We start from the raw sequence: 27167 nt of genomic DNA on the forward strand, positions 1-27167 counted from the left end.
GAGCTGTAAATTATGTTTTCGACCCAATAGAGCTTGGTACAACCCAAGATAGCAGTAATAATAAGCCATATCAATCTTTACAAAGTTGCCATTGCTTATGTGATACGCTATCCTTGTTTCTTTATATTTATTGGGACTCCCCTTTCTTTATTATATTCGAAAATGTAAAAACAAAATGAACCATCGCCTCAATCGATAGTTTTAGGATTTTTCCGCACTGCCAAGAACACCCCACTCTTGGCGGCTAAGGCCACCACCGACGAACGGCCACACTGCACTCGAAAAAAAAACTTTGAACGCAACGCACGGACGCTCCGCTGTCGACGGAAATCGCGAAGGGCGGATGAGCTGCGCGAGTTTAATGGAATAGCTAGCAAGCGAGTTGTTCGCCAGTTTCCGCTTCCGCTGCGACGCACGACCCCTGCAGGCTCTCAAAGGATATTCGACGCAGTTTCCGCGAGGGAAATGCAGCTTCAGTGATGAGACCGCAGAGTCACGCGTGTGAGGAGCACGAAAAGTGAGAAGAAAACGAAACAGCGATAGGCGAAGCGTACGCAAAACAAAGGCGACGAGGCATTTAAACAAAATCCGCGAAAAGTGTTAAAGTCAGTAATGTGCATTTAGCAGTTTGCCAAAAACAAGTTGCACTGCTCCTTTGTTTTGTTTGGTTTGCCTCACACGCGCGCGCCTGTGTGTTGGTGCGCGAGTGCGCCAGTGTGAGTGTGTTTGTGTGCGAGAGCAAGGACAACAAGAAGCGCGTGGAAGGAGGAGGCGAAGGAGAAGGAGGAGCAGGAGCAGAGGAAGAGCAACAACTGTGGAGCTGCAGCTGGGAAAAAACACTCTCCTGCGATGGACACGTTTCGCAAGTGGCTGAACAAACCCAAGGTACAGTTGTTGTTTACTCGTTTCTTTTATTTTCGCATAAATTATGAGCGATAACCCGATTAGTAGTGCCTGCTTATCACTAAAAAAAAAAACAATGAACAACAAAAGAGAGTGGAGCAGAGCGTAATTAATTAAAAGAGTGCGGTGCGGAGAGGTGCGGAGCGCGGAGAGGGAGAGCAACAAATGGTGTCAAAGCACGGTGCCTGTGTGTGTACGTGTGTGTTAACTGTGCCGCTGTGACGTCAGCGCCTGGCCCTGGCTTATTATACGCTAGCCCCCTCTCGCTCGCACTGCCGCGGCCAGCTGGGCTCCAACCGCATTTCGTTTCCGATGATTAATTCGCATTCGCTGACGTTGCAGCAACTGCATCTCAGCCTTTGCACAACATCTGTGCGGCGTGTGTGCGAACTGCACTCTCGATTCGAATTGGAAACACTCACAGGCACACGTACCCGAGTAACAACAAAAACAAATATGGCGCCAGGCCGTTCGTGTTGCAAATTACCAGCAAAAGCAGCTAAAGCTAAGCTAAGGCCCACTAATTTATGTATCTGCGCCTGGTAATTTGGGATCTGTTCTGTTCCGCTCTGGGGGGGAAGTCCCGCTCTGTCGCCGTGTGGAAGATCACTCGAGATCGCTGGGAAAACAGTGTCAAAGCTCCAGCGATTGGAGGAGTCTATTTTTAGCCCACCTCATTCGAGCAGTTCCAATTTACAGTCTATGCTCGCGAAAGCGGATCTTAGAACGAATTTATCACTCTTAAAACCTCACAGATACCGTGGGGTATTTATTATTACCCATTACTTGAAGTACACTGTTTAAAAATGACATATTTTGAGGATGTGTGGTTTCAAGATTGCACAAAAAAGTTAAAATATGTAACATGGTATATGAAAAATATCCATTATTAACCACTATTTAGGAACTATGTCTAAAAACTACATATTTTAAAGATATGTGGTTTCGAGATTGTACAAAAAAGTTATAAAGTGGGATGATATAGGAAAAACATCAATTTTTAGCCAATATTAAAGGACAGTCTTATATATTTTCAATATATGTTTGTCAAGATATAGTACAACAAAGTAAAAGTACTAATAACAAATCATATTTTATTATATAAAGTCAATGATACCATTAGTTTTTCTTTATTTTAACAAACTCTCCAAGTATAACCCCTCATTTCAAAATCCTTCCTATTTTCCTATACCATATCATATATGAGTTTCAGTTTTTAAGGAAGGTAAAGTTCCCCGCTACCGAAGCCGGCCTGTTTCTATTTTGAGAGCCCCTTGCTCTCGGACGTCTGGAATATACACACGGTAGATGTGAACCGCCAGACCCTAGCCTCCAAAAATACATCGCCGATGGAGCGACTTTCGTGCCCCTCTTCCAATTTTCCTCCCGATCGGTCGTCAATCAGTCAATCCGTTTGACATTTTGATTGCCGTCGCCAGATTTCTATTTATACGGAGTGTGTTCGGTTCAAGAGTAGGAAAATGGAATTAGAAGCAATTTACACGCAAATCCATTAAATCAAAGGCAAACACCCTATATGGCGGTGGCTATGGCTGTGGCTATATGGATACATTGTTTGTTTGTGCGACCTCGGTTACCTGGTGTGTGGAGGTCAGTGTCGAGACCCACGGTTGCGGAGGGGATCCACACGGGGGAACCGAATCCGAATCAAATGGCAAACAGATGTCTGGTCTGTGGGCAGAAGGGCCTCGGATGTTTATGTTTTCCAGTGCTCAATGGCCGGGAGGAGCCCGCCGGGCAGCGTAGACCGTATTGTTGTCAGTACTTGTATCTGTATCTGGCACTTCGATTAGATAAGATTGCGCCGAGCGGAGGAGTGAGTGGGGATTTGCCTGCGCATCACGTTCAATGGCAGGTGATCGAAGAGGCTAGGTATTTATCGATTAAAGGGTGGAAAGTGTCGCTTAAGTCACAGTTTGAAGTGCTTTGGATTTTTGGGTATTGGCATAGAGTAACATTCCACTTACAATTCGTACTCAGTGTTGTTATTCTCAATAACAAAGTGTAAGAGGTGGAAAATCAAGTTTACTGTTGCCAATTTTTATTGGCAGTTAAATTTAAGGCGCCGCCCATGATTCATCATTAAAAATCAAATAAAAATTAGGAAATACTCGTTATATTAAGAGCAACAAATAAATCCAATAATAAGGTTTTGTATTTCCTCAATTTTCAAATAACTCTTTGGCCATAAGTAATTGAAAACCTCGTTAAGACTTCGCTGCTTGATTTATTACGCTCTAAATGCATTCGGAAATTCCAATTGGCTCTGCAAAAGTGATCAAAGCAAAATGGAAATACGGTTTTCTTTGGTTTACTTTCCGGATGCCCGGCAGTTAGTTGCTCTCTACTTTGCTTTGTTAATTAACACACTTCTCCCCATCGGCCTCGAGCCAACCATCCACCCACCCAGCATTCCCCCAACCACCCACCATGCAACTCATAAATAACGGCGGGTTTTCCTTATTTTCTTGGTGGTGGAAAATGCCTTCCAAACGAAACGGAAAATCCACACAGACGTCTAAAGTTTCTGCTTTTCTTTCGTACTTTTCGTTTTCTCGGTGTCTTTGTGTGCAACAACTCTTTCGTCTGGCATCTCAACATCACTGCTCTTCTTTTTCATTCATTGACTGCACACAATTTTCCCGCAGTTGCTTCCTGGTCTTCTCTTTTCTTTCTTTATTTTCCCGTCTCGTCTTTGTGATTGTGTCAACTTTCTTTCTCCTGCAAAGTGAGATTCTTTTGCCCGAGGTCGCTTTTGTTGCGATTCGAAAATAAACAGAAACAGCGAGCCGCAGCGTTGCCAGATGTGTCGCAAGGCATTGCCATATCGCATTGCATAATCCGAGATTGCTTTGCTTTGTGGCGTGTCAACCCTGTCCGCCGCATTCTATTGCAGAGAAACTATCGAGCACAACACTGAATGAGCAATTGAAGGTGATTTTATCACAGAGTAGGTTTCGGTGCGCTGGGAAGACAATCAGGCAGATAACAGCACTATGTGGCATTGCCATTTGGAGGTAAATAATACGAGATTGCTTTGCATTGTAGTGTGGCAACACTGTCCTGACTTCTTTACAGGGTAAAGCGATTGTACAAACAACCTGGAATGAGTAATTAATGTTACAATAAATTTATAATAATTTCTGCTTAAAATAGAGACACCCAGTCATGTGAAATACCTTCAGGCAGGGTATTGCAGTGAATGCAATTGTTTTTTAGCCCGTCTGTGCATATAAATTTTCATAAAAATGAAACCGACGTCGCGGCGAAGGCAGACAAAGGCGCGGAGAAACCGAGACAATGGAGGCTGGGAAAGAGGCGACTGCCCCGAAACCCAGATCCCAAAAAACGCGATCGGATACGCAGTCAATGGAACTGCCAACTGGCGAACTGGGGGCCACCGAAACTCCGAAAGGAGGCGGCACGCGCCACAGGCGTCTGTAATTGATTATCTCTGATACAGCGGACTGCCGATCTGTGGTCCCAAAACCAATAGCATTACATCACTCGGCCATATTTAATTTGCTTGCATAAATACAATACGTATTCCCATCTAAACTCGTACACCACATACTGTATATAGGAAGTATTGTACAGACGATAAAGCAAACACTTTTATAATTTTTTCCCCGCTTGCCGCTAGATACTTGATTATAAATGTTTGGCGATGAATGAATAATATATACGTAAGCATGTATAATGATATAAGGCAGAAATAGTGGGTGCGGGCTGAAATCGTGCCTGCTGGCTGATCAGCACATGGCTCAGATTCAGATTCGAATTGGCAGTCAGATTGCGATGCTCGCTGGCTCTTCCCAGTGCCGAAACAAAGGCATTCATAGGGTTCTCCAACAAAGACTGGGTAATTCTTGAGCTTGGACATATTTTTTTGACTTCATGTTTGCCAAACGATATCCCTCGTATGTCTTGGCTTTGTGCGCTTGCCAGAAACTCATTTGAAGTTGGCATTGAATTGTTTTACGGCCCGAATCGCCAAGAAACAAAAGTAAGCCATAAAAAAGTGAAATCCATGGGTGGCTGGCGATGTCTGCTGTTTTTTTAATCGTTGATGGCTTGGCTTTTTGTTTCGTTTCTACAATTATTTTCGGTTGTTTCTCAAATATACTTCTCTCCCGCGAAGACTCGAACTCCCCCGGTTTTTGGAGCATGTTGCAAAGGTGTGCAATTAAAGTCAGTTGCGTCGTCAGCACGAAATCGGCCATTAACACAATAAACTCTGGCAGTCTGACTTGTGGCTCCAAAAATTTTTTAAAAAAATTACAACAAAAATTATCCACAAAACAATTAAGCGTGAGCTGGCAAAATGGAAATTACAACAATAAGAGCCGTTTAACAATTGAGCCCAAGAAAGTCATGACTGGACGATAGTAACCAGCTGAATGAACCGCGCGAAGCGAGGGGAGTCTGGGCTCTGCTCCTCAAGCAGCTTTATAAAATTCACTTATTTACGCTTTCTTAACCCAAAACTTGTAAAAATGAAAGAAATAAGAGCCCAGAGTAAATACTTTTCTGGCAAAGGCGAAGGAGAAGCCAGCCAGGTTAATTGCAGCCGATTATAATCCTCATTTCTGTTTCAATGATGCGGATACAGTGCGTTTCGCAATCCTAACCACATTATGAAACGACCTTACAAGTAAATAATTACGATAAGTAGAAAGATAAACAGCAGAGAAACCTGTTCGGGGAGAGCTATTATTAACCAAAATGTGGGCAGCATTATATTTACTTGGGTTTGGTTTGCTCTTCAGGCTCGTTTAGAACCACAAAAATTGGCTTATTTCTTATCATATAAAAAGGGTTACAAGTTACAATAGTAAATCATTGAAGAAATTATCATAAAGCCCAGTTTGCTGCTTCATTTTAACCCAGTTAATGCAATCTCCACCATATTTGTTAACACCATTAGGCGCTTTACTGTTCTGAAACCCACTGCACAATATATTACACCGCTTGTACAAATAAAGCCACTGCCTGAGGCTCATTTTCACCATCTGTGCGCCATGAATGGACTCGGTGCGTGTACGACCCGTTGGACAAGCAGTGCAACAATGTAGTTGTAACTCGGCACTCGCTCCAGTATCTGTATCTGTAAATGTATCTGTATCTGTAAACGTATCTGTGTCTGCGTTTGTTTACCTGTGGCTGTGTGAATGCCTGCCAGTTGCTCGTGCCAGCAACAACAACCTGTTTCTTTCGGTGCACTTAATTTGGGCCATATTGACATGTGCCGCCACTGCCGGCGTCACCGTTAACGACTTTTGCTTCTGCTTCTGCTCGCCGCTGGCCCCAATTCGCTGTTCTAGTCTGGTTAAGTAAAGTGAAGCATGGCGCAAAGTACAGCAAAGGCCGCCGAGGTGGGCCACAAATGTCTACTGTCGCCTGTCGACTGCCGCCTGTTGACTGCCTGCCAACATTACGAAAGTCTTGATAAACAGCCTTCTGATGGAAGGCACCTGAAAGCGACTCCAATCTGCCGACTGAAAGACAGACATTTGTCATTTCTAATCGCTAATCAAATTGTGAATTAACCTGCTGATCACTAGGGGGTTTGACAGGTTATCATAATTATCATTTCATCGGAACCATCAGTATTGGATATTTAATTGGGAGTAATCCAGGTTCTGATGAAAGTATTTAAAACATTGCCTCGAGATAGACATTTGACATTATCATTTTCATGACTAGAGGTTACTAGGAAATCAGTTGGGAATTTGACATAGATTGGCACATTGATATCAAAATAGTTAAGATAATAAGGCAGCCATCATCCGATTAAGCGGTGATTATAACTTGATAAATTGAATTGCTTTCAGCAACTATCGTGGCAAACAGCATTCTTGTGGAATTCGAAAGAAAGTGACTCATAGATGCCATATCTACCACTTGTCTTCAGGTTGATATAATGTGTTTGGTTTGTTTTATATTTTTCATGAAACCAGATAAGATATTCTAGTGAATAAACTCTTATATTGCCTTTTGCGACACCTCTAATAGATTACAGCATCGAATTCCACACGTTGCCACTTGAGGTCGTCGTTTTGTCAATCTCTCGAGCGTAATCCACTGAAACGATAGCACGTGACCTGACTTGAGGTTGTCTTTCCATTCAGCTTAACAATTTTATTTGCTTTGGATGAGTTAATCAACTTGTTTTGAGTATCTCCTTCCCTGAGCCCGCCTCTAATTTCCCGGGGGAATTACAAATAACAAAACATTAGTCTGTCACCTGTCGGCTATGGCTTGAATTTTTTCCACTGGGAAAGTATAACAAATTAACACGAAATTAGTTGATAATACTGAGCACATATGCCCAGGTCCCTGGTGTCCAAGTGTTCGTGCCCCATGCGCTATTTAGTGGGTTTAAGTGACGCATTAGGTCGATCCAGAGAATACAGATAATAATACGTAATCCATGGAAAAAGTGTGAGCGTCATGTATTGAAGAATTGAGCACACGAAGCTTAGTAAAAACGTGTCGACATAAGAGATTGTACAAAAATAATGACTAAGAAGGGAATATATTGTCATGAACCAAAGAAAATTGAATTTCATAAGACCCTTTGAAATTGGGGTGATAAAACCATAAGAATCTCAAAAGGGCTTAGTAGGATTATATCTTTTCAACACTGCCCTATTAACATAATGTTATTAATAAGACACTTTTTTAAAATATTTACAATTCCTTGGGACTTAAGTATCAATCCATTTGAATAGAACTGGGCAAACACCAGCCTAGTCAGTAAGACCTATTTAAATTCGATTTATTTTCATTAGGAGAGTAGCACCGCTGATAAGTACAATACAAGGCAAAACAAAATTGTTATTCCTCCAGTCATGACCCAATAAGTAATATTGTTATTATTATGGCAAACAGGAAATAATTATATGCGCATGATTACGGCGATTATCATGATTCCGACTAAGATGTAAGGGAAGTGTAAAGCGTAGATTCTCGGAGATCATATAGATTAGCTCGCTATCTTAATAGCTGGGTTCCGAGTTTTCCCATGACACTAATTTCCACTGCAACTTCGATAGAAGCTTCGCTGAGTAATTTTCCACAGATGCTGACTTATGATTCTCGAGCCCCTCCAACGATCGATATTTAGATGGTCCGACCTTTATCGGTCCGTGGAACATATGTAGCCCATTTATGTCGTCCATATCTTTACGTTTGCGATAAGATTGTGTAATGTATATAGGTATCCGAAACGAAAATCAAATAATTTACTGCACGCTCGCGGCTTTGCTTGGTTGAGTTCCCTTTTCTGTTTGCCACAAAGTAGCTCGGTTCGATTATTTTCCTTATTTACCCTCCTTTTGCGGAAGGCAGGGCTCGTGAATGTTGGTTAAACACTGGCTAGCAACTTAATCCGCATATTTACTCGGTAATTTCCTGTTACTGCTGCCGCCGCCGAAGCACAACAAATAGTTTGAAATTACTTTACAATGTTTTCACATTGATTGTGGTCGTCGTGTTATCACAATTGACTGACGGCTGTCCAGTGAGCCGAGTGATTGGTGGGGCTTTGGGCAACTTATTGATCACTTTTCCCCGGCCACCGGCCTGATAATTTCGTATTACGGGTCAAACGTGGCTTAGAAACCATCTTTCTGGCCTCTCCACCATCCCTCCGAGCCGCACGGCCATTGCTCAACTCGCAAGCCAAGGTGGACCACTTGGTTCATTGGCCATCTCGGCGGGGAGATTGTGCCAAGGCAGACTACGTGCCCGCCACTCCGCCAGCTCGCCGCTCCGACCAATATGTCAATTATTCGTTACGCTTTTTGCCAGACGCGCAGACAGTTTCCCAAAATAAAAACGCTTTTCAAATGGCCAAACCAACGGTCGGCGCTCGATGGTCAGTCGGGGGAAAAGTAAAAGCGGTGAAATTTTCACATTCACATCGAGTCGATCTCCTCGAGGAGGAGCGAGTGCAATGGCCACCGCAGCTGTGGACTGGATGGCAGCCACTCTCCACTCTCCTACTTTCGAATGGCGGCGAACGGCGGCTTCCATTGCGGATTGCACTGCGCTCGCCCGCCCGCCAGACACCGCCGGCCATTGCGTCCCACTTATTACCTAATCCCGAGCCGCAGTCCCATTCCTACTCCCCGCTCCCGACCAAGAGGCCCTGCGGATTGGAGCGTCCAGAGCGGTCTTATCAGCCGACCGCGACACTTTGTTGCCCTGCCGCACGGTCAGAAAAAGCTGCTGATATGGGTGTTTTTAATTAAGTATTACTATTATCAGTCAGAACTAGAGAAATTTGAATAAAAATTAATCCACAAAAACCCTAAGTCTAGAAAAATTCGAAAATATACCAGATATGAAGACTAGGCAGATTATAGGGATTTTAACTGAACATTAACCTTAAATATTTACTATTATTTAATGAATAACATTTTGCAAAAGTTATAATATTAATTCTAGAATTTCGTTTATTGTTAAGTAGTTTAAGAAAAGCTGAAACCATTTTTCATCTAGAACACTTTTACCTAGGTTTTCCTAGACCCTTTTGATCTTGAAATCTATCTTGAGATCTACCTGGGGGAAATCAACAAGTTTTCTCTCCTTAAACTTTAAACTAAAAGCATAATTCGGTTGTTAAATATTTTCCTGGCGTATTTAAAAATCAGTATTCAAAACTACAAACTATCCTCCCAAAGACTGATAAAATCTCAAGATCTGCGATAGTGAAAAAGTCTTAAAAAGTTGTATAATTACGAAATGTGGTAACACATTACATGGTAAAGCCCTGATGACGTGTTGAGAATAATAATAAGTCTTTGTAAAATTTTCTCAGTGCACCGCTCGGTTGCATAAGGCGGCAAAGCGAGTCTGGGCCTGCGTTTTTTCTCGCCGTGTCTGTGGCCGGCATATCAATGAGAGGAGCGGGAGATCGGATGCGCGTGTGGACGCCAACGCCCACGTACTGCACGTACGGCTGCCAGCTGCTCCGACTGGAACCCACTCCCCTCCTGGAGACCGCCGCTCGGTTACTCAATTATCGACACTTCCGAGTGCCGGACGAACGCACTTTAACCCTCGCTGGAAAGTGAAAGCGATTTGCGGTGCGGTTTATCTCCTCAGTTGTCATTGTCGGCCTGGTGGGGGGCATTATCGGGAGCAGTGTCAAGATTAATAAATACCAGTGGCAGAGCTTCACAGGCAGCGGAAAATCCCAACACCATCCATTGGGGGAGCGAGAAGCCGTAGGAAATGCGGTTGGGAATTCAATTCCACGTTTCGATACGCACAGCTCCAAAAAGGTGGAAAGTACCCCTGAAGTTTAAGGTTAATCTGATTAGTGGTACTAAAGTTTCAGTATCTTTTCCGAAGTCTATAAGAGTGCTAGCAAGTTGGGAGTCTCGGTAATCCATGAATATTGGGTGTCGTTTCTTATATCTTATGTATACGATAATATTTCTTATAAATTAGTAGTATTTTTATTATTTAAATAATATTATATTAACACAATACTTTTTAAAATTTTACTATATTTTCTTATAAAGGAAATCCAGAGTATTGGATGTTTTTACTTATATCTATACTATATAATAACATTTTTTTCAATTAGTTAAAAGCTTTCTAGTTTAGCATAACATTTATTTATAGAGCTATTTTCTTTGATCAAATCTACGCTTTAGCAATATGGCATTTAATTTGATTATAAAGATCTGTATCATCCCCTGGAAATGTATACCAGGAATAACCTGTTGATCCGATAATAAAAAGACGGAGAAAAACAAAAAGTAAAATAAAAACAAAGCCAAAGAGCGGTGACAAAGTGATTTTCAAGACGAGAGCCCCCACTGGCCCCTGTTTTATCGCCGATTGCGACACATTTTGGGGCCTCATGAATATGCAATGGGGTCGATGATGCGACCTCTTTCTCCGGCCGCTTCCCCGCTTTCCGCCCTTTCACCGCCCGCCAGGGGCCCTCCCGCCCATCCATTATTATCCAATTTATTTAATGGCCTTTATTGGCATTCGTCTCTTGGGCGCATTTTGTCATCTCTTCCGCATTGATTTGCCTTCGCCAGCTGTTTTTGCCCTTCTGCTTCTGCATTTACATTGGGTAATTTCGATATGCAAATTTTCCGTTCGATTTGTTGAGAAATTGAATTCGTTATGACATAATAAACAGCAAAAAGACCGCTGGTTTGGCTGGCTCGAGATCGTATCTGAGGGGATATAAAGTGTTAATTTTGTGGTTCGTTCAACTCTTCTCGGCTTAGCGAAAATAAAAATCCTTAAGGCGACTTCCGGTTTGTGCGTTAGCAAGGGTATAACCCTCGTAATTTGTATAATTCACTGCGACTTTGTTTGACCAGCGAGAGAGTTGAATGCACCCTCCATAATTCGGTTTATTTCGGTTCGGTTTATGGTGCTTTTGTGCGGATTCGAGTTTTGTATTTCTTGGTTTCGAATCGTTATCTCTACCATTAGGTCCTGCATAAAGAGTTTCCGTTGTTCCCTTTCTGTTGAGAAAGCTATCTGCTGCGTTGATATTGAATCTTTATACTTACGCGAGCAGCTTTCATTTGTTTATCAGCCTCATTTATTTATATACGGTTTGACCGTGACTCAGTTTTCACTCGGTCTATCTCTCTCCGTCTGGTGGATGGTCTGCCTTATAGCGGGGGTGTAGCGAATTTCCCATTAATTCATCCGCCGAAGATGTTGTAATGCCATTTCAACGCATTTCGAGGGTCTCCGCAGGAGTAATTCGCTAAATGTATCACTCTACTCATACGAATGGCTGATTAACCGATTCTTGGAACTTAATCGTTGTTTTGCTTCGAGTGGTTTTCCCCTATATCACAGGCCAGTCGAGGGGGGGGGAGTACTTTATAAGTATTACAGGTTTTCTATACTTTTCTCACACTTTCAAACAGTTGTTTTCATTGTTTTAGCTGCGACGCATTTTCTGCCGCTTTTCATTGCCGGTTAATAATAGTAATAGAACGATAATTTCTCCTATCTAAACGTGTTATGATTTTTAAAATACGTCAGTCAGACTATGGGAGTGCGAAAAGCATTATAAAAGTAAATATTTAAAATATTATTCTATTATAATTGCTTTATAAAATGATTTTTGTTGGAATTTCCCAATTGTCGCCTGGCAAATTCACGTGAATTCATTTTCATCTATTGACTGCGAAAAGTTTTTTAGCACTTGCAATTGATATTTGAGCTAATTAAATTAGGCGCTTAATTTGCAGTTTGAGCAGCGGGAATTGTGCAGAAATTGAATTCAATTGATCGGTAGCGCCCAGCTCAGGAGGTATTTTTCCAGACGTATCTCAATTAACCGATGACAGCAGGTGCCGGGACCAAATTGAATCGTTAGCGGGGTCGTGACTCTTGGCCCGGACCCACCTCATTTGCCATTTCTAGACGCCGCTGCTCCAATTGCGAATTTCTAATGGAAATTAAAGCGAAACGAAGCAACAGCAGCTGTCTAAAAGTAGGAATCTAAAAACCGTGCGAATATTCAATGTCAAGTGCGTGTTTCGGCGAGAATCCTTTGCGTCAGCAAACCCAGCAAACGTCCTGCCTTTGGTCCTTCGAGTGCAAATTGCCTTGGGGGCAATGAGGCCAGATATTCGCATAGATACAGACACATACCGTCTGGCCTGCGTCCTTGCCACAGGCTGCCCTCAAGGATAACTGGGTGGGAAGGCAGCCTGTTGCGCGTGGCGAGGTCACCGCTACGGCCATCTGTGACGTCAGGCAGCTGGCCTTATGGTCAGATGGAGAAAATCACAGCCTTTGAGCTGGAAAACGATTTAATTTTCGGTTTGCATAAATTAAATTTAGAATTTAGATGCATATCTGAAATTCAAATTGCCGGCTTGGCGACAATGTTATTAAAGTGTTTTGCTTTTTAACACAAATTGTAATAATTTGTACCCTCAAGTTACATTTAATTATATGCTGAACAGGTAGTTAAATAGTAATTTTAACATTTTACTAGCAAATAACCTGTGATCACCTTTTTCACAAGTTAAAGTGTTTATAAAATTGAGTTAGATCAATAGACCCTAGTCATTAAATATGTAGAGTTAGTTAGGACCTCCTAATATAAATACTCATCACTAATTCATTATAATTTATTTTATTAAAGCACAAATACCTGTTATAAAAACAAAAGCAGTTTCTTTCAGTTTGCAATTAGAAAGTTGAACCCACAATATCTCACGGCTCTTAATGGAAGGCTTAACCGTAATTCTCGGACGCCAGTTTGAGTACTTCCTTTTAAGATTTGCATTTTGCGTTCACTCTGGCGTCATTTGTTTTCTTTTCAACTGGAACTGAAAGTGGTTCTCACCCACACCAAGTCGAGCAGCAAATTTGGTCCCACCTCCATAAGTGCGATACGGTTCTGTATCTCTAGATGTCCATGCGACTATGTATCTTTGTATCTACATATCTGTGCGGTTGCTGTTTCTGTTATCGGCGTGAACAGCAAGTTGCTCTCTGGCGACGGGGGAGGGGTTACTCACCCTTAATTAGCTGATTGAACACAAACCAGTTGAAACAACAATTAAAATACCTGACAAAGGCAGTTGCCAGCCATTCGGTATGCAAATATCTCGGTGGATAAACACAAATGTGCTCAGATATTAGCAAAGTCGGATATTAATCCAAAGGTGTGGTCTGTTTTAGGGGTAAACAGAGTCAAAGAACCTTTGCTGGCGACGCAGCAAATGCTGTTTTGCTACATTTTGCACGCCAATCAATTCCCCAAATGTTTGCTTTATTTCTACCTGCGTTTAAATTTGCCAGAATTTAAAGTGCAAATAAAAGTGGCTAATACTTTATCACGACTGTTCAAGAGCCATCGCAATGAATAAGTCACGAAGCTTCATTTCCTCTCTGGATGGCATAAATGTGTACATTTTAGCTTGGCAAGAAGTGCCATCGAAGTCCTTGGAACCCCCTGCCTCCTCCAACTTCTCCGCGTTCCGCTGGGCTCGAAACAAGCTTAAAATTTTTAATTACCATTTAACTTTTGCCTTTTTGTCAGCCGGCTGTTGCCGGGGTTTTTAACTCTTTAATTGCACTGGGGACTTAGCTAAACATTTTATGTATTTATGAGGCATGTAAATGGCTCTTGAGAATAATTCATTATTAACTTGAAGGCTAAGTAAATGCTGATTGTGAAATATGCGTGTGACATGGTATAAGGATACTTTTGATACTAAAGGTTCAACATTCATTTCAATGTGAAAATGTTATAAGAACGATATTTGTACTCCTTATCATAAGCTTAGATAAAAAAGTATTTAAAAATACTAACAAGAAATTATTATAACTTGAACATGGTGTTTTCATAAGCCACATGCTTAAAGGATTCTCTGAAACTGAAGGTTAAATGCAATTCTATTATACCCTGACCTTGTTTTCCGATATTTCTTATCATAAGCTTCCATAAAAAAGTGTTTAGAAAATACTTATAATAAAGTATAATATTTTAAACATGGTATTATATGGGGTTCCCACCAGATAGTATAAGAATTATTTCTTATCAGCCAAAGCGTTCTTTCCTTATCCACCATATATGGGACTCCTTCGTATATGGAACTCCCAGAACCCCGATCGCACCCCTGAGAACCAGTTGGCTTCCAAATTGCGACGCTAATTAATGGTTACAACGACTGGCACTTACAAAAGTGGCTGGCGTCGACAACGTTTTGGCCAGCGTCGTCATGACGGCCAACAGGGAATCCGCGGGGGCCGCGGTGGATTCTTGGGCAGTCATTGAACTATTTACGCATGGCCTTGCTCGGTTTATATAATTTATAATTCTCAATTAGACTTCTTATTCGTTTTTTGCTGTCATTCTCCTGTATTTGTGCGGCTGAAATGGAGAGTCCAACACACGCCAGAGCCAGAATGCGAACCTCAAACATTTTAGAGCTTTGCCCATTTAATTGTTGTGTAAACAAATGGCAAAACAAAAAAGGCAAACAAACTTCACCCTTGGGCCTATGACGAAATGTGAAAAACAGAAAACTAATACGATATTCTGCATCGATTCAGTCGAATCGCGTGGGGTGATTCATTCATAGCCACTCACTTGCATTGGCTCATATGGAATCGTTATTACTTTTTCATATTTCATGGCGTAACTGCACGGAGAAAAATGGGGAAAAAGTTAGTGACTGTTTTTGTTTTCTAAGAATATCTTTTAATAATATAAAAATATTATAAGACTACAAGATTTTTAATATTAACCAATTTAAAAGATCTGAATACTTATAGTATTCACTAAGTATCAAACTTTTTTCAACTGTGCTTTCTGAATAAGGAAGAGCAATCTGAAAGATACATGTTTCAATTCTCAGAATTTAACGTTTAATGAGTATTCGAAGTGCAGGCTGATATATTCTCAGACTGTTTTCTCTGTGTGAAAATCTAACTGGTAGCGTAATTAGTCTTTGTTGTGGCACCAATTTCCCTTGAACAATTTGCCAGCCATACTAGCCATTTAGTACACTCGTATTCGAATGCGAGTTGAGGTTTCGTTGCCACCTCGAATACCCAAAACCTCCGGCTCGCCGAGTGAGTGCCTCCAACTGGCAGCCCAGCGATAAACCTGCCAAACTGCGCAGTTTTTGAGTCTGAGGCGGGGAGTCAATGCTTTTGACTCGGACTCGACGTGTTTACCTTTATAATAAACACATTTCGTTTCGTGCATTTGTTTCCTTTCCACCACGGCCAGCTGCTCTTGCCGCTTTCGGTGTTTGAGTTTAAGCGGAGCACATATGCGAAACACTGAAACAACCGAACGACCGAACAACTCGCAACAAAGCCCGGTGAAAACAAGTTCAACCGCCGATAACTTGCTTTATCGCCAGGCTCTCCGAACTCTTCCCTGGCCTCTAATGTGATCTCGTGCGACTTGTTGGGGCTGGCAGCCCCGCTTAAGTAGAGCCACGTGATTTAATGGATCATTGAGATTTCAGGCACATACTACTCTGCAGCTAAGCCCACTTGTTGCATGTGGGCTGGCAAAAGCTCATCTGAGATTGCATCATCTTGATGGGTAGGCTTCCTCTTTGCTGTTCCCTATATGAGGCGGGCAATTTGTATTCGCAGTATCAGCTTACAGCACAGATTGCGAAATCGTTGGTGGCGATCTGACAGCTGAGATCGAGAGTGTAGTACCAGAACTTAAGATAAACATTGGTTTAGGATCACCCTTAAAACTATAAAAAATAAACCTACTCCGGGACTGATCGCTATAATACTTCATGCACCCATATTTCATCAAATCTATATATATACTACTTATTTATAATTTATTTCCCCCTAATAACATTGTAATAAATTCTATTTCGGCACTATCTTTCTCACCAAACAGTGTGATTTACCATTTGGAACGTCACTGTAAGTCCCCCGTATTTACATACGTGATTTGTGGATCTGTTGTGAAATCAACGAAAATTAGTGGTGCTAATTAAGCCGGTCGTCTGTATGCCTGAATGATAGCTTCTACGTGTTTAGTGGCTCGTTGAGTCATTCTTATCGCCACTCGGCCATCGGCCATGTACTACCATATAGTGATACCTTCATCGCAACCCCCAGTCCCTCAGCCACTGCAGCTTTCACACGATCCCTCAAGTTCAGCGATTGCCCGTATAAATTTGCTGCACTTGGCCAGCGATAAGCTTGGGGAAACCGGGAAGAGGGCACCTTATCTACGGCCAGTTTCTCATCGAAATTGCATCTTCATTTTACTTTTGCAGGCTGATGACAAATCCCTGCTGGCCCGCTTCTTTCATGCAGATCGATCCCTCACAGCGGTGGCCAGCGAGCTGGACAGCTTCGATGGACGAGCGGAGCCGGATCGGTGCACCAGACTGGTCAGCAGACTGCGACAGAATCAGGTGGGTTCTTAGGATCACATTATAATACAGCATTATACTTATGCAAGGCTTCTTTCCCCAGGACAAAGTGCTGGCCATCACGAACTTGATAATGGAGGAGCTCCTGGGCGAAGATCGCGACCCTCGCGCCTTTCGCGCCAAGTTCCCCGAGGAGGTGCTCCAGGAGAATCTGGCCGGCCAGCTGTGGTTCGGCGCCGAGTGCCTGGCCGCCGGCTCCTCCATAATGAACCGGGAGACGGAGAGCAAGGAGATGCGCCCGCTGGCCCAGGCGGTGACCAAGAGCCTGGGCAACGTGCGTGTCCTGCTGAGGGATCAGTGTTTGAAAAACAATGTGCCCAACAGCAAGACACTGCACCTGGACCTGAACGACTCCACCACGGAACAGCTTTACGAGAGTCTGAAGATCTTCGATCGACTCTTCGCCGAGTTCGAGTTGAGCTACGTGAGTGCCATGGTGCAGGTGAAGTCCCGCCATGAGTACGAGATGCAGCAGTGGATAGGCGTGCTCTTCTCGGAGACCCTGCAGCGGGCTCTGAAGATCGGGCTGCTCGACCAGGACATGGTGGATGCCTTCGATCCTGGTTTGATGTTCTCCATTCCACGGCTGGCCATTGTTGCTGGTTTGGTGGTCTACGCCAAGGGACCGCTCAACATGGACATGCCGGGTGATCAGCTGTCGGAGATGTTCCGTCCCTTCCGCACCATTCTCATCAAGATCCGCGATCTCCTGCGCAATCTGAACAACCAGGAGCTGTACCAGCTGGAGAAGCTGCTGTGCACCAACGAGGACATCAATACTAAGGTGGGTTTTGGATTGAAAGCTAAGGAAAATTGAGATTAAATGCATTTTCTCCTCTTCATTCAGGTGCCCCTTGGCTCAAGCAGCATTGAGGCGCCCAGTCCGGAACACAGCTCCCTTCCTACAACGAGCAGCACTCAAAACCACAACAACAGCAGCAGCAACAACAACCACAGCAGCAGCACCACCACCATCACCACCACAACCAACGCGGGGACAACAACAAATACGCACAGGACTGTGGAGCGGCTGGTGGATCAGCGAAACAACAACAACAATAATAGCAACAGCAACAGTAGCACCAATCCTGCCGTGGAGGGAGCTACGCTGCGCTCTCCGTCCATGTTGTCGCTGTCGCCCACCAGCACGCCCACCGCCTCGCCCGCCCCATCGCCCACGCCCTCGCACTCGATAGCCTCCACCTCATCGGCGGCCACCAGTTCCACAAATCCGCCAGCGGACTGGACCGATGGTGATGATGAGGACGAAGACGACGAGGAGGATGATGATGAGCTAGAAAGCAGTGACGATGACACGGACGAGGAGCAGCTGCTCAAGGACATTGTGGCGGCTGACTGTGCCTCCGGTTACCTCATACCCAACACCAATCTGGGCAATCTACTGCAGCCCCAGGAGGTTCCTCTCACGGACAACTTCGTGGCCAGCGAAGATGATGAGTACGGAACGGGGGAGCTGCAGGGCCAGGCGGAGGAGGAGGAGCCCAGCACCAGTGCTGCCATGCTGGCGGCCACCCGCACCTTGCAGCGGCTGCGCCTGCCCAGCAGCGACACCGATCCTTTTGCCGAGCCCACGACAATCAAGGCGTCCCAGGAGCAGATGCAACAGCAACCGGCCCTGCCAAGCGGACGCCACCGGGAGAGTCACAGTCAGCGGTACCATCAGCGCCACCACCAGCACCACCACCACCATCATCATCACCATCACTCACATCCGCATCAGCATCGCCAGCCGCATCCGCATCGCACAACGCGCAGTGGTCGCAAACGCTGCAGCCTGGAAGCGCCCGAGGCGGAGCCAAGTCAGCCGGAGCGGGAGCAGAACCTGGCCAGCGGCGACACCAGTGCCGCCTCCTCGCTGTCCGACGATGTGTCGCTGGCCATGCGCAACACCACGGCACGCCTAAAGTTCAAGTGAGTAGCTGTGGTGGGAATATGTTTTTAGAGTATAAGATTTTTAAAGAGTTTATCTACAATTTTATCTACTATTATTATTTTGATTGATTTAAACTTACAATCATATACAATATAGGGATCTATTAATTGCTATTCATTAAACATTAAATAAATTGTGTTTGCGTAAATGTATTAAATGAGTCACAAATGAAACACTTATTGCTTCTAAGAAGTCATAAAAACAATACAATGATCATTTGAGGTTTTTTGTTTTCTTATAAAGTAACCATTTATGATAAGGCAAACATTTTCTTGGAAATAATAATTTAATTTAATGTGATACTTTGGAGGAGCTATAAAATTCAAAACTAATGCATTTTTCCACCCTCAGGAGCACCGAAAACCTGCTGCACCGCCTGTTTGTCTGCATCGCCGGCGTGGCCGACCAGCTGCAAACGAACTTCGCCTCCGATCTGCGCCAGATCCTGCGCAGTGTATTCCTCATGAACATGTCATCCGCCCAGGAGGAGATCGACATACCGGAAAAGACAAAGGAGTCGGAGCTGTTCGAGTTCCGGGCCTCCGAGAACGATGTGATACAGGAGAGCGCCGGCTCCAACCAAAGCATTTACTCAGCGGAGGAGGTCAATCCCGAGCTGGACAATGTGTTCAGCGCCGGCGGTGGCAACCAGGCCACCACGGGCCAGCGCCATTCCGCCGGCGCCAGTATGCAGCGAAATAATACCATCGATCTGGTGGGTCAAGCGAGCGAGGGCAGTCCCAGTGGAGCAACGATGGCCACCAGTCGTTCGCATGTGACGCGCAGCCGGAGCCTTGGGGATCAGGACGCAGCCAGCACGGCCACCGGCAGCAGCGCACAGTTGCGTCAGCAGGAGCAGCAGCAGCTGCAGATCCAGCTTCAGCGGCAGCGCAACAATTCCGTGGGCAGCAACACACCCTCCAGCGCCTCCTCCACCAGCTCCAGCTCCGAGCAGAACTCCCCGGTGAGCGCCAGGAGCGGTAGTCGCCGGCGCCTGCAGAGCAACAACGAAACCCAGATGCCCTCCTCGGCCACGTCCGCCTCGGCTACGCTCTCTCCGCCGGCCTGGATTCCCGATGGCAAGGCGCCGCGCTGCATGGCCTGCCAGACGCCCTTCACTGCCTTCCGCCGGCGTCACCATTGTCGCAACTGCGGCGGCGTCTTCTGTGGCGTGTGCTCCAATGCCTCCGCTCCGCTGCCCAAATACGGACTGACCAAGGCGGTGCGCGTCTGCCGGGACTGCTATGTGCGCGAAGTGCGCTCGGGCGGGCGCATGGGGGTCCAGGGAGTGCAGAGTGTCCAGAGCGTCCAGGCCACCGCCTCTTAGGACTGGCCCATGGCGCTAGCCGGCGCAGCTGACGACCAAAAATGTGGCCGAATCGGAGGAAAAGCAAACTGTGAATCGCAATTGTTCCGCAAACATTGTTTTCTTTATTTTATACGTAATCCTAATCCCATGCCAGGGGGCCACATGACCACAGCCAGGGCTCGCGCATATAGAACATATATATCTTAAATATATATATAACCATAGCTATATATTTTTTATTTCCAAAACAATGACCAACTATAAGCGTCTATCAAACGAGTGTACAATAAAGCATCAGTCTGTACTAACGCGACACTTTGTTCATATCAAAAGATAGCGCCAGCTTTGAGTTCGGCTTGCATTTTAAGAATTTTAAGAATATCACATTTTGTTTCTGTTCTTCGTTTTGTTTTCGGGGCTTAGGGGGAAGCACCTTTTAGTGTGGACAAGAGTTTTCTACGCGTAAGCTTTAACCTTGCAGAATCCTTTGTCACTAGCCAGGGCCTTACTATATATTGCAGTTAAAGATATAGATGAAATGTATATTTTTCTAGCGTTGAGTATCATTGTGCGAGCGCATCGAGCTGATTAGTAGCCGTTAATTGTAGCAGAAATTTTTGCGAAAACATTTTTTGTGATTTATCGTAATTTAATATGTATTAATTCCCATATGTTAAATCGTTTCTATCTGACCTAGCTGGAATAAATAAGTACGTAGATGTATGTGGCAAGATGAAATCCTTAAATTGAATTTCAACAATAATAACAACTTCATTACCACTAAAGATAAACATATATATATATATTTTCTGATTCAAACTTGTATAAAGAATGTAACGAACGAGAAATCTGTATATTGAGTTTAAGATATATACGCAATTTTATGCTTAAATAAAAATCAATCAAATCAACTTTGTTTTGTATTGTTTAAGGGGGACTAGGATCACAATGCATTACACTCAAACGTCACACTGATACACTTTAGTTTCTCGTTTATTTTTAATTAATTTTTTTTGTTTGGTTTTCTGGAGGATTTATTCGTTATCCTTCGTTGGTTGATACCCAAAAGATGAAGTTGGCGAAGCAAAAGTCTGCTCACTCCAAGTCCGTTTCAGTGATGAACTTCGAGGAGCGCTTTAGGGATAGTATAGACCCGGCCCAAATAAACCTGGTGCACGATCTTGACGATAGCTTCTTTGGCAACTCCTACCAGCTGGTCCAGAGTCTCAGCGACCGCAACCCCTTTCTGGCGGCCAAGTTCAAGTTGTATGTGGACATCCTCTCCAGACTTCACGGTCACTATTGCAATGAGGTGGAACAAGGAAAGGCGCTGCAGCTGAAGGTGAAAACGGCGGATGAGAAGCTTAAGCTGGCCCTGCAGACCACCGCTACCTCGGAGGCGATGATGGAGAGCCTGCGCCAGTCCCTGGAGGAGTCCTGGCGGAACGAGGACGCCACCAAGAGTCGAGAGGAGACCATGCAGATGCAACTGATGTCGCTGGTCCAAACCGATCAACCAACTTCCAATAGGGCTATGAGCGATGCACCGATAACAACCACTGCGTGAGTTCTTTCCGTCCATTTTAAAACTACAATCTAAAATGCATTTATTTTTTCCAGCAAGGACACCCACATCCAGCGCTTGGTCTTCCGGGAGCGGGATCGCCTGGCCGCCGAGCTGAAGGACTACCAGAAGCGGCTGCAAACGAATCGCCTATACTCCGAATCGCTGGAGGGGATGATAGAGGTATCCAGGGAGATGATCACCAAGCTCAATTCTCGGGTGAAGCAATTAGAGAGTGAGATTTTTCGGCTGGAGCACAAGCTTAACGTGGAACAGGATAAGTACGAGGATCGGCTTTTGCATGTTAACAAGGAGCTGGCTCAAGTGGTGCAGCAAAACCAGGAACTCCAGGCGGCCGACAATACTGTGGCAGAGCTGACGACCTCCAATGAAGCACTGAAGCTGCGCAACGATCGTCTCCAGCGGGAGAACTACAACTTCTCGAAGTCTCTTCGCCTGCTGGAGGATGAAAAGCAAAAGCTTTACGTGAACTTCAAGGCGGCCGAGGGATTCAAAGATGTCCACAGGCGGAATATTGCAGAACTTGACTTGTCCCGCCGCGCAGCCGAGCGGGAGGCCAAAAAGAAGGCGGACGAGTCGCTGATCCTGGAGCGACGGTTCCACCAGCTGTCCAAAAAGAACGCAGAGCTTAACGACCAGGCTCTGGTTAATCAGTAAGTGGTAGTACATCCATAAAAACAGTTGAGTCTTATATCCCTCTTGTAGAAGCGAGATCAAGGTTCAGGAGAAGACCATAATGGTAGCCAATGGCAAGCTGGACGAGGCTGTGCGCCAGAAGGATGAAATTGGTCGATCACGGGACAAGCTGAGAGTAGAGATCACCCGTCTCAATGATACAGTGGCCGGAGTGCGGCACGAAATCGCTACCATTCGCCACCAGATGCAGGATCTGCAGAACGATCTCCATCGGGCCAACAAGCAGCTGGACGAGAAGGACGTGCAGGTGCAGAAAATAGCCCGGGAAAAGAAGGAGCTGATCGTGGAGCTCAATGATGCCTACAAGAAGATCGATGGCATCGAAGGTGAGTTCTTTAAGAAGAATATATTATAGAGTATAATTATAAGTGTACTTTTCCAGAGATACTTGCCGTGAAGACTGAGCGATTGGAGGCCCTTCAGGTCGAACTGCAGCAAAAGCAGGTGGACTTCGCAAACGTCAAGAAGCAGATGGAGGTCATCCACTCGGAGAAGGTGATGCTGATGAAGACAATGGACATGTGCTCCAGGGACCGCTCCGTGCTGCAGAACAACGCCACCAAGCTGACGCACCAGCTCAACCAGATGAACAGCGCGCTGGCCACCAACGAGAAGGAGATCTCCACTCTGGGCAACCAGATTGAACAGCTGAACCGTACCGTCAAGCAGAAGCAGAACGAGATACACGCCAAGAGCCGCCTGCTGACCAGCACACGGTCCGATCTGCGGGAGATGAAGATCCGGGTGGAGCAGGCTCAGCACACCATTGACACCGATGAGAAGCGCTTCAAGACCATGGCCTGTGCCCTCGAGGAGGTGACCAAAGAGAAGAGTCTGGTGGGCCTGCAAATGGTCAGGCGGAATGATGAAGTACGCCTCCTGAGGGAGAAACTGGAAATGATGCAGAAGGCCATCGATCGGGGAACCATGCAGTACAACCAGAGAATCGAGGACATCCGATTGCTCAAACTGGAGGTGGTCAACCTGCGCTCATCGCACGAGTGCATGCAGCGCGAGGTGGGCAACAAGGCGGCCATGCGCCATGATGTGGTCCGACTGGAGCGGCAGCTCAACCGTGAAAGGCTCAGGGTAACAGCCTTCTCGGAGGAGCTGGCTCGCCCCTGTCGCATCCACCGCTGGCGAGTCCTGCTGGGGAAGGATCCGCGCCGCTTTGAGCTGATACGCAAGAATCAGCATCTTCTGAAGCGCAACATACGCATATCCGTGGAACGGGATAATAAGGCCAAGGAGCTGGCGGATTTTATGCGGTTGCACGAGGAATTCAAGCGGCAGATTAAGCATCTGCCCGATCCCAGTGTCCTCCAGAAGCTCTGCGACCAGCAGCGCATTAATCGCCGCCAGACCCGCCAGATAAAGGCCATGAAAGCTGAACTCAGGATCAACGATATCGATCTGAAGGCCAGGGAACGCCTCATAGAAGGTTTCCAGAAGGAGCTGCGCTTGCATCACCAAAAGATTCCGGAGTCCTCTATTGGTAGGGTGGATGTAAAGGTTCCCCCCGCTAAACCAATGGATAAATTCGTGGATCATATATTCGACTTTACTTCCACCTGCGAAGATACCCCTGAACCAGATGAGGGACTGGAGGGATTGAAGTTACACATAAGTGGTTCCAGATCCACTGTCGGTAGGGTATCTTTTACACTTTGAAACAATTTCAAATAAATAATTTCCTTTATAAAATATTGCTGTGTAGCTGATATATATCTATATATAATATCTACCTTTTCAGAAGGAACTTGAATGGATATTACTTAAAGTAAACTGGTGACCATCTTGAAACCAGCACCCAGAGTCCTTGGTAGTTGGGCTGGTGCGGAGTAGCAATGCATCTGCTCCAGCAACTGTCGCTCCTCCAGGAGCTTCTGCTTGTGCTTCTTCTCCTCTAGGAGTTGGGTTTTGGTTAGCGCCAGACTGGCACGCATCTCCTCCAGCTTCTCCTTTTTGGACTTCTCATCTGCCTCCCTGGCACTAAGCTCGGCCTTTAGAACCTTTAATTTGCGATCCTTGGCGGATAAGTTAGCCTGTTAGGAGATGGAAAATAAGTTTTCCTGCATATAACAATCCTCTCCAGACTCACCTTAACGCTATTGAGCTCTGCCCTTACTTTGTGGCTGGGTAACTTAAGCATGAACTCCCTTAAAGCCGCGTATAGCTGCTGGGCCTCATTCAAGGCGCGTTCCTGCTCCAAGGCAGCCACGTTCTGCTGGAGCAACTGCCTTCGCAGGATACTAATGCGGCCGAGTAGATCCATCTTTTCCGGATCCTTGCCGCTTAGGAGACGCCAGCGGTGGACATTCATGGGCGTGACCATCTCGTCCTGCAAGGCACGCGCCTTGATCCGCTCCTGGTTGAGCATGCGGTGCATTTGAAGCAGTTCCTGGCGCAGATCTGCTGCACTTTCCCTATCCGCCCGCAGGACATCCCTCTCCGTTCGCAAATTCTTTATCTCCACGCCCATCAACCGCATGTCATCCTGACACTGGCTGCACTGCCTCTGGGTCTGATCGTACACGGTTTGGAGGTTCTCCTGGCTGCGCTTCAGTCGCTCGTACTCCTCGTTGCGTTTGGTCAGCGCCGCACTGATTGCATTCTTCTCGTTCATCAAGTTGTCCACATCCTTGCGCAAGCGCGCCATCTTTTGTTCGTCCTCTTGGAGCGACTTGGCATGCCGATCGTTCTCCTTGCGCTTGTCCAGCAGCTCCGCCTTGGTGTGCTGCTGACCCAGTTGGGCGTGCCGGATGTCATTGCGCAGCAGGCGGCGCTCCTTCTCCATGCGATCGATCTGCAATTGCAGCTTGGACAGCTCCGCATCCCGGTAGCCAATCTTGGCCTTGAGTTTCTCGACCAACGCCTGAAGATTGACCAGTTGGTCACGCAGCTTCTTTCGCTCCTCGTCGGCCACCTGGACACTGCGTTGAATGCTCTGGCGCTCGGCAGCAAGGACATCGTGTTGCTGCTGGAACTTGGAGCACTTTGCCTCCAGGTCGCTGATGGTGCGTTTCAGTTCGATCTCGTAGTTCTCCTTCAAGTGCATCTCATCTACGAAAAAAAGAAACATGTATGTTTAAGAAGATCAATAACTTTGAAACCTTACTCTGCAGTGCGTCCAACTTGTCTATCCAGTGCTGAATCTCGTCGAGCTTTTTGGTCTTCTCCTTCTTCAGTTTGTTGGCATCCTCATTCAGTTTTTTAAGCTTGGTATCCATGGTGCTGATGGTGTCTTTCAGAGCACGTATTTCGTGTAAAGCTTCCTGATGCAGTGCGTTGCTCTGCTCGAGCTGTTGATGCTCAGCCTGCAGTTCCCGCCTCAGGGAATCGCGTTCCTTGGTCAGGTTTTCGTTGTTCTTCTCGAAGTGGTGCACCACCCGGCGCATGGACTCCAGCTCCTTGTCCTGAGTGCCCAGTTGGGTTCTGTAGAATAATGCTTTTTAGTTGAATATACTCAATGAGATCCCTTACTTGAGCCTTATGTTCTGCGTTTCCACTTCTCGTTTGGATTCATCTAGACCCGCATACTTCCGAGCAATCGTCTCCTGTGACTTGGCCAGCTTTCCATTGTCCTGGCGCACCTTAATCAGTTCATCCTCGCGCACTTTTAGCAGATTAATGCGTTGGTTCAGAGCCCGTTTATTCTTATCTCTCTCCTGCACCGTGTACTCCAGATCCACTGTGATCTTGGCCAGCTTGTTGTTGGTGGCATTATGCTGGGTGTTAAGGTGCTCTAGGTTCGTCTTTAGGGACAGAATCTGCAGATTCTGACGCACTTTCACTTTGGTCAAGTGCTCGTTAGCAGATTTCATCTGGGAAATTTGCTCCTGGTAGCGCGACTCTTCGCTTTTCATGGTGGAAAGTTCCTTGGACAGGGCATCGCTCTTACGTTTTAGGTTACAGGCATCGCTAGAGGTCTCCTAGAAATCAAGAAAAGATCAATTGGATGATAAATTAAATAAAAAATTGAATTTTACATCTAGTAGCTTGACCAACTCCTTATTCTTGGCCTCCAATCCTTCTATGGTGCTGTCCAGTTCCGTGGCATAGGTGCGCTGCAATTGCAATCGCTTGTTGAGATCGGCAATCTCGGCGGTGAGTCGCTCCCGCTCCTTGCCATCATCCCGCTTGCTCATGGCCAGCCGTTTCTCATTGAGATGTGCCACCATTTGCTCCGATTCGTCCAGTTTCTCCCGGAGACTTAGGACCTCGTCCTGGGCGGATTGCTCTCGGATTTGGGCAGCGTCCTTCTGCTTCCAAGCTCCCTCTATTATTTTGATATACAATTTTAGTAAGCTTATATTATTAATTCGTCCTATTCTGGTTACCTATGACCCCTCGAAGCTCCTCAATAGTGGCCATGTCCATTTTGGTCACCTTAGCTGCATTTTCCAATCGCCCTTCGAGGCTTTCAATCTCCTTTCGCAATTCCTGGGATCGGTCCTTCTCGATTCGCAGATCGCTTTTGTAGCGACTGCCGCAGATGAGCAGTCTCTGGACATTATCCGCATTGTTGGGAGTATCCTTTTGCCGCAAAGCTTTGGTGGCCTTTAAATATTTATAAATTAGTCAGTCTTTTGACTTTATAGGTTTTTTAAGATAATACCTCGGGTATTTTCTCGCACAACTCCTTGTAGAAATCATCATCGAAATCATCTGGCACCAGTGGCTCATCTTCTGATCCTGAAGCCTTCGACATCCTTGAGTTTTTACTTTCTCCTAAACCTTATTGAACAAACTCATAGC

At 45.5% G+C, this 27167-nt stretch overlaps 3 protein-coding genes across 3 annotated transcripts; 2 read left to right on the top strand and 1 right to left on the bottom strand.

Annotated features, from left to right (window-relative positions):
- The first annotated feature begins 266 nt into the window (after positions 1 to 266).
- On the top strand, positions 267 to 21039 carry LOC108025240 (lateral signaling target protein 2 homolog). Its single transcript, XM_017095586.3, has 5 exons — positions 267 to 885; positions 16707 to 16847; positions 16909 to 17649; positions 17713 to 18797; positions 19171 to 21039. The coding sequence occupies exons 1-5, from the start codon at positions 850 to 852 to the stop codon at positions 20144 to 20146; spliced, it is 2979 nt and encodes a 992-aa protein (XP_016951075.1). The 5' UTR covers positions 267 to 849; the 3' UTR covers positions 20147 to 21039.
- Positions 21040 to 21065: 26 nt separating this feature from the next.
- LOC108025236 (cilia- and flagella-associated protein 58) lies at positions 21066 to 24115 on the top strand. Its single transcript, XM_017095583.2, has 4 exons — positions 21066 to 21691; positions 21749 to 22366; positions 22419 to 22735; positions 22792 to 24115. The coding sequence occupies exons 1-4, from the start codon at positions 21198 to 21200 to the stop codon at positions 24078 to 24080; spliced, it is 2718 nt and encodes a 905-aa protein (XP_016951072.1). The 5' UTR covers positions 21066 to 21197; the 3' UTR covers positions 24081 to 24115.
- LOC108025241 (cilia- and flagella-associated protein 58) lies at positions 24116 to 27148 on the bottom strand. The gene is made up of 7 exons (XM_017095588.3): positions 27028 to 27148; positions 26750 to 26969; positions 26399 to 26688; positions 25893 to 26341; positions 25528 to 25844; positions 24511 to 25472; positions 24116 to 24454 (listed from the first exon to the last, which is right to left on the bottom strand). The coding sequence occupies exons 1-7, from the start codon at positions 27118 to 27120 to the stop codon at positions 24185 to 24187; spliced, it is 2601 nt and encodes an 866-aa protein (XP_016951077.1). The 5' UTR covers positions 27121 to 27148; the 3' UTR covers positions 24116 to 24184.
- Between the last annotated feature and the right edge of the window lie 19 nt (positions 27149 to 27167).

The sequence above is a fragment of the Drosophila biarmipes genome, chromosome 3R (assembly GCF_025231255.1).
Source record: "Drosophila biarmipes strain raj3 chromosome 3R, RU_DBia_V1.1, whole genome shotgun sequence".
In the NCBI taxonomy this organism is placed as follows: Eukaryota; Metazoa; Arthropoda; class Insecta; order Diptera; family Drosophilidae; genus Drosophila; species Drosophila biarmipes.